General features: G+C 37.3%; 1 protein-coding gene across 1 annotated transcript; it reads left to right on the top strand.

Annotated features, from left to right (window-relative positions):
• Positions 1-855: 855 nt before the first annotated feature.
• On the top strand, positions 856-6,155 carry LOC131151644 (uncharacterized). Its single transcript, XM_058102924.1, has 4 exons — positions 856-1,072; positions 1,207-1,395; positions 1,734-1,982; positions 5,608-6,155. The coding sequence occupies exons 1-4, from the start codon at positions 989-991 to the stop codon at positions 5,887-5,889; spliced, it is 804 nt and encodes a 267-aa protein (XP_057958907.1). The 5' UTR covers positions 856-988; the 3' UTR covers positions 5,890-6,155.
• Positions 6,156-8,115: the final 1,960 nt, after the last annotated feature.

Here is an 8,115-nt window from a genome sequence, read left to right as displayed (position 1 = left end):
CAACAATTTCTACGGCAGGAAACATAATGCATTTTACAATAGAACAACAATCCAAAAAAAATAAATAAATATTAAACAACAGTTTGAATGGAAAAAATTAAATATTATCAGCAAAAAATTAAATTCAAATACCCAAATAGTGAAATACAAATAAAATATTATCAGCAAAAAAATTAAATTTAAATACCAAAACAATGAAATACAAACCTTAAGAGTAATATTTGTTCACGAATCTTTTAACACAAATCACAAACTCTTTCTCGGATTATCAAAACTTTCGATGAAATCAAAATAATGTAAAAATGTAAGCACTGAACATGGAAAACAAAACTTACCCCACTCCTCATATAATTTTCGATTTGATGAAGCCCGCAACGGTCACCTGCTCCGGAGTCTCCCTTCAACGGTCACCTGCTCGGCTCTGCAACAGGTACTCTGTTCGCGTAAGAAAGGAGTAAGAAGGGGCGAGGTTATTCTGAAGCAAATCTCGCTACTTTGAGTAGTGTGATTTGCCACGCATCGAAAGCCAGGTGGAGGTAATTCAAAAGGCAGTTGGTAGAGCATTAATTATCCCAAGAAAATCTCGCTACTTAGAGTAGTGAGATTTACCACACGTCAAATGGTGGTTCGCAGAGATTTACCACGCGTCGAAAGCCGGCTGGCAGCCCAATTAAATCTCGCTACTTGGAGTAGCGAGATTTGCCACGCGTTAGCACAAGCCCTTCAAGCAAAAGTAAATCTCGTTATTGGTTAAATCTCGCTACTTGGAGTAGCGAGATTACATCAAAATCATTCTGGGAAATTCTTCCCAGAAGAATGAGATATTATTTAATATATTTTAAAAAAAAAAAAGTTAGAACGGGAAAAAAACTCGTGGATCCTGCATTTTTTTAGTAATCCATGAAGGTTCTACGGACTACACGTTGAAGCTCCATTCAAGCAGTTGGGTCCTGCCGAGCGCCGAGGGCTTACCTTCGCCTCTGCGAAAATGGAACCATCTGAGACAGATACGGTTGCCATCCAGAACTCACTCCCCAATGATATTGCCCTCAAAATCGCGTCCTCTCTTCAGGTTTCCTCTTTTTTTTTTTTTTTTTTTTTTTTTCTTTTCAGTTGTGATGGTTGAATCCTTCTGTTCGATGAGCGATGGTTTGATCAGATTATTTTTATTGATGATTGAATTTTTCTGCGGGTTTTGCGAATTAGGCGTCGGATCTTTGTGCTTTGGCTAGCTGTTCTCGGTTCTGGAGAGAGCTCTGTGCGTCAGATTGCATATGGGTGTCTCTGTGCAGACAAAGATGGCCGTGCTTTCATTTGCGAGGAGAGTCTTCTGCTCATACTAACGCCGACAGCTCACAGACTGGCCCAATTATGGAGTTGAAGCCCAATCGAAAGGTTTCTGCGTTTTTTTTTTTTTTTTGAGTTCTTTTGAATTTTTGAAGTGGGGTTGGGGTAGGGTTCTTCAAATCGCTCAAAATCGAACTGTTTCACTCTATTTTGCTCATCTGGACCCTAGGGTTCGATTGTTTTAGTATTTCAAAGCTTTTGTGATGAGTAATATGGCCATTTTTTGAAGGATAAGTATTTTTGGCTTTTACTGGAGATGGTGATACATTATTCAATATATTTTTATTAATTAACTAATTGTTTATTTGTCATTGATTTGATTCTTAATGATCGAGCTTTCTTTCTTGATACAATTTTTATTTATGATTGTAATTGTAATAATGTAGGGGTGGAGGGAGATATATATCCAAGTTCACAATGAAATGGGGAGAAAAGCAGCTACTGTTATTAAGTTTGTTGAACAAGCTTCCTCCTGTAAGTCACTGGAGGTTGGGGTCTATCTGAAGGTCCTTGAGCACTGCTGCTTGATGCAGCTTGAATTTGAAGATGTCCAAATGTTCCTCTTTAAGCCAAACCTCAGTGTGCTGCATAATTTGGTGGGCTTACACTACTGCATTACTGGGCTTGGTATGCCGGTAACTATTCCATCAAACCCCCATTTATCATTTATTATTCCTCATTTATTTTTTGAGGGTGATGATTTGCAGATCTGTTGAATTAAAGCAAACAAATTACATTATTATCATCAACACTAATTAGAGCAAGATATTTTGAAAACAAGTTAGATTACCAATAACGTATGAACATCAATCTTCATGCCATTAAAATCTTCTTCTTCAATATTTTTATGCACATCTCAAGTAACTTTAAGGAGAATAAAAATTTGAAAGCTATAGTAACATGTGTGTCCACACATGAAAAGAGGAATTGAGATACTGCAGGTTGATGTTATATCTCACCAACCTACTTTTCCAAGTGATCTCTCTCCATCTTTTCCAGTTCAATTTCTTTCTTCCAAAGATTCCACCTCAACCTATCTTTCCTTTAATAGTGTCTCCCAATTTTCAATGTAATCATAGCTTTATGGGCTATTTCACATAATATCTGAAGGCAAAAGAAGTAAGGCAATATGCAGAGGCGACTGATAGACTTCATCAACACATGATAGGGAAAGATGATGGTAAGAAGCCCAAGCATAAAGCCAAGTAATGTTTGACGCAAGAGCATCCATGGTCAAATAAAATTACTGTTCATGCTACTGCAAGGAGTTACAAATTGACACTACAGAATCCTACTATTCTTTTAGGGTGTTTTATGTCTTTTCTTTAACCCTAGTCTTTATATAATCACATGACTGGAATCTAACCTCTAAAATAAATAAATGGCAATTTAGGAATGTCTATATTGGTCATTCCAGTGCTCATAGGAATTAGAGCAAGAAGTGAGAGTTAGTTGTTCCACCTTAGGCTGGCTTGGTTTATTTAGTGTTCTTTTATTGGGTGCACATAATTGCCAGCAAAATAAACAAATAAAAATTCCGAGGATGAACATGGGCATTTCTTAATGTTTGTTAGGCACCCTTATACCCGTCAAGGAATTTTTTTGCGGGGGTTGGGGGGTGGGGTATGAGATTAATGTGGGATAATTTCGTTGGAGGTTCTGATTCTCTGCACCTACCAATTTTTTTGCTGTAACAAAAAGTGGAAATGTTTTAGTCACATGCAAAGGTGTAAGGCTATAATCTTGAAGATATGCATAGCCTAGCATTTAGGACCTTTCAATTCGGTTTATCTAACTGTAAATAAAGAAGTAATTTTGAACAGCTACAGCTTGCTCACTTGTTAGCTGGATCAAGCTTCTGCACTGGCTAAACAATCTTATCTCAAGCTCGAGTGCATCATTGATCAATTTACCACCCAAGTAGCTCAATTGGCTTGATCAGATTGTGCACCAACATCATTCAATTACCAATATCTAGCTTGTGCAACCACTAAATAATTGTGTCTTAAGCCCACACATTAGTCAGTTGCCACTTATTTTAGTAGACTTTTAAGTGTCAGGCAGGGATAAGAAATGTTGGGAATTAAGAACAAATTCTCGAAACCTGTGAGAAACAAAATAGAGAAAGAATACACGCCAAAGAAAAATCAATCACACGCACTAGACAGTATTTACGTGGTTCGAAAATTTTTCCTACGTCCACAAAGTTGCAGGGATTTCACTATTATCAGGAAGAAAATACAGAGAGTGCGGCGGTACAATGCTCTCCCTCTTGCTCTCTCGCAAAGTGTGACCACATTTACCTAATCACCCAAAAACAATCATTTTATATGTTGCGCACAGGGTTCCAAATGGGCTATAAAACGAGCCCAAAAATTTTCTGCCCAAGCCTTCGCTCCATGGAAGCCTTAGCATAAAAATCTCTCATTAAAGAAAGGTCGGGTCATCATCCAAATTTAACGCAATTAGGCTCCACAAAAGCTCAACAAGAAATGAACCCAAAGAGAGGACTTCAAGAAAAGGTGGTTGAGTTTGGATGAACCGCTAGTCAAACTTGAGCCACAAATTGGTTCCAGTTGTAATTAACCCAATACAAGCTTGGTTTCTTTGCATCCATGCTTCTAGTAAATGAATAAAACTGTAACTGCAGAAATTGAGTGCATCCTAGTTTGCCTCATTCCCCTATTCCTTCTATTGGAAGGTTGGCTTTGACTTGTAGTTTTCCTCAAACCTGAAACTTGACCAATTTTAAACATATCATCTGTAGTTTTGTATTGCTTTTTGAATTTCTAAAGGGATTTTCTTGGCCACTTCATTTCTTTTTTTCCTAAATAGGCATGGGTAGAAAGTGCAACACAGATTGTGGGAGTGTTTCAAATTTAGCTCTGAGCTCAAATCCTTCTTTTGACCAAGCCATGATATTGTAGACTTGCAACCAGTGGAAGTCGATCACGAATGTCTTATTGGAACATTGTCGGTGTGGATTTCCACATAATTTAAGAGGGCTCAAGTACACATGCACACTCACATAAACATGTGTCTTTGTGTATATTCTTATTTGTGGCTATCAAAATTACAATCAAGTTTATATTATTGTAAGAGCCTGCTTTACCAAAATGGTATGGTCCTTACATCAAATCGCAAACTTGTTGGACTGCAGTAGGGTTGTAATAGAACTTATTAGAGTCGTATGATCAGTTGGATAGTAGTAGGATCATGACTCTCTCTCAATTATATTGATAAGAAAATTGTGGCTAGAATGATGACAATAATGTGGAGTAGCTAGCTTGATAGTCTGCCTTTTGTTATTTGTCTGCTAAAACATCTTTTTTGGTTTTTAGGATTCTTCTTATATAGTTGTATGTTGGCTGATTTATGTTCAAAATTGTGTTATTCTTTATATTTTAGGTACTTAATGCTTCATTATGAGTTTGTTTAATGGACTTAATAATGCAACAAATTGAACCTTGATATCTTTGTTAGTTTGTCATATGAAGGCTCTTCCGTTCGACTCTGTATTCCATTTCATTATTTCTTGTGAAACGTTTGGAAAGATGGTATTTTAGTTCTGTTTGTACGCATGCATGCTTGTCTGTGAATACTTAGTTTTACACTATCACCTGCCTGACAATAAATATACTTGTGTATTGGCTGATTTGTATTATAAATTTTTTATTTTTCTTTTATTAGGCATTTATTCACTCATTATAAGTTTGTTTAATGGAGTTGGGAATGCAAAACTTTGAACCTTGATCTCTTTGTTTTTTGTTATACAAAGGCTTTACCATTTGGGCTATATTTGTGATTTTCTTTGAGTTATAGTCCTGATTTTCTTACTGCTGAACACACTTACCAGCCAAGTTTCTAGGCTTATTTCATTGAAAATTATGAAAACATAACATATAGATGCATCTTCATATGCATCTTTATGTGGCTGGTAGAATCATACGATCTTTAATACTACAATTTGATACTGCCAACCCCCTGGCCATGCTATGTAAGTATTAGCAACCTTAGTTTCTTTTTCATTTCGTCATTTCTTGCTTAACCTTCTGGTAGACAGTGTTGTAGTTTGTGGGTTTGTCGCACATACACCCATGTCTGTACGTTCTTGCTTTTATACTATCATCTGCCTGAGAAGTAGAGTTCCAGTGTATTTCATTTTGTATTTCTGGCTCAACCTTTGGATAGATATTATTTTGGTTTCTGAACTTATTATAAATGTGTATGCTTTTGATGTTCAAACCTCAAAATTGGTAGGCTGAGTTTATTGTCGAAGCATTGCAAAGGAACGGGATTTCGGAGCGGCAGGTGTGTGTCAAATGGTGGAAGCTTGGCAGGTGGCTTCATCGTTTCCGCCTGCAGGATGAATCTTTTTCTCGTTGCCTCTCTTTGGGGGATCTTGCAGGGGCCAGAGAAGAGAAAGTTCTTAGGGTGCTTCACCGGGGTGCCGTTCATGAGGTGTCACGTGTACAGATCATCAGTGTCGCCAATCCCACTACCACTTCCTCGTCACATCAAATTGCACAAACACATGAGTAGGAAATGATTACCTTGGAATCTGTACAATGGTCCTTTGCTCCATCCTTGATGAGACATTTCTATGGATATGCTGAGTGCTGAGTGCTGTGTGCATATGTCTGTATGTATATAATTGTATATCTATGTATTGCAGTAGTCTATCTCTCTCCTGAACATTCATCAAAGAGGAGACACGTGCTTAATATGTGTAATTCTATAGCTGACTGTAACGGACTTATGGTTGGAGAGACATGAAGTGGCTTCAAGGTTCAGTATTGACAGCAAAACACTCTGCATGAGTGACTAAAATTTACTAGTTTCTTATTTTGTTTTTCAGGTACCTTTTTATATTCATGATTATAATGATAGATGGGGCAGGGTTTGTACAAAACAAGTGAAAACCAGATACTGATTTTTTGCCAGCTTAATAATAGTGAGTGCAAGAAATAGATGGCCGAGAAGCAATTTCCCGCTTCTGATAATAGATCTTAATCAAAATATGTGCCGAATTTGAGAAGGGCTTATTTTCCTTTTTTCATTTCTTAGACAATACACACATGGAATGGCAGGAGAATCACAACTCACAAGGGGTCTTCTTTCTGACATTTCTGTTCTTCTGGATCTATTTATATTGTTGAAAGAGTTAGCAGTCTTAACAAAAATTCATTGTTAGCTCTTCCATTTGGTTTTCAATTACTATCAATATTCAAGCCTGATGATTTATTCGAGGGCAATTTAAGCTGGTTAGTGCCGCCATTAAGGATTTCAGGAGCTGGTCATGTCTTCTGTAGTAGCTCATTTGCATATATCTCTGGGCAGTTGGGCTCATTTAGGGGCTGGGTCAGCAGAAAGGGCCGGTCTGGTAGATGGAGCTCTGAAGAACTCTCAAAACTCTCTTAAGATTGCCTGGACACAGCAAGGCGGGCTTCTTAGCCAAACTTAGCTATTACCTACAACCATGTTTTCCCTATATTTCATTCTCAATCCCTTGTTAGCCATCACTAGATGCGTAAATTTCAAATTCCTGTTGCAGGAATTGTGAACGGAATTGTCCACATTGGTCTGCTAACAGATCATTCCTATCTTCCCTTCTTAACTTCAAATTCTGAGAATAACCCATTTGATGTTCTCTCTCAGATGTTTAATGTTTGTAATGCAGTAATAGTAACTCGTTCCTCGTGGCTCATATGGGAATACCTTGAAAGACCTTTGCATGTTACCTCTAGCAGCTGAGAGGCACACCCCAGCTCAGAAAAATTGAGAATAAACATGTTTATCTCATCGAATTCTGCTTATTGAGCTCTTTTCATTCTTAATTAATAAAAAAAGAAACAAAATTCCTGTTTGTAGAACAATGAAACTGAGGATTTTTATTATTTTTTTTCACTTGAATTTCATAATTTTTTGGCAGAATAGCAGAGAACAACATACAAATGTTCATGAAAATATTCCTGAAACATTGTTACATAACATGATATCTCATTATCATTTATTTTTCCATCTTCATGGGATAGACTCGAGATGCACAGTTAATTCTCTGCAGCAGAAACAGATCCTCACCTCTTAAGCACAGCGACTTCGGCAAGCCATTGAAGTGTCAGAAACAAACACCCCAATAAAACATAAGGTGCAGATTAATGAACTCAAAGATTCTAAATGAAAATTTCAAAACATATTGAGAATACAAAGGGGTGGAAGTTGGAGGGAACTTGTCAAGGACATCGGTACACAGTGATAACAGTCGAGCGTCGCCGCGGAATGCATATCATCACAATCAAAAGAATGATAATGATCAACAGCAGAAGTTCCATGAGACACAAACCACACTAAGGTTTCTGAGAAGCAGCCCTTCCCCATTCATGTTCTATTTATATGAAACTGACTGACATCAAAGTTTTCTTGTTTCCTTGAATTGTTGATCTGCAAATGACTGGGGGGAGAGTGAGATTGAAGCTCCCATTTGATTAGTGTGTTAAATTGTTCTTCAACTTAAATGTCCCTTTCTCTTGTTGGCTAGATGCCACCGCAGTTAATATAGTATGCATAGAAATCAAAGTCTTCCCATTCGCTACTCAATCTTTACCCATTCAACTCAATTTGGATTTGGGCACTGGTGGATTATGATTGTCAAGAAGCTGAAGGGAAAGAAAAGGACTTCGAAATGGACAGCTCAACAACTAGATTGGTTAGGTAAATCATTTATACATTCATTACATTCATTTCTTTAATATGGGTTTAGAGAGAGAG

Source organism: Malania oleifera, chromosome 3 (assembly GCF_029873635.1).
Source record: "Malania oleifera isolate guangnan ecotype guangnan chromosome 3, ASM2987363v1, whole genome shotgun sequence".
NCBI classification, from domain to species: Eukaryota; Viridiplantae; Streptophyta; class Magnoliopsida; order Santalales; family Ximeniaceae; genus Malania; species Malania oleifera.
Note: the sequence above shows the minus strand (reverse complement) of the source record. Positions and strands in the feature narration are given on the sequence as shown.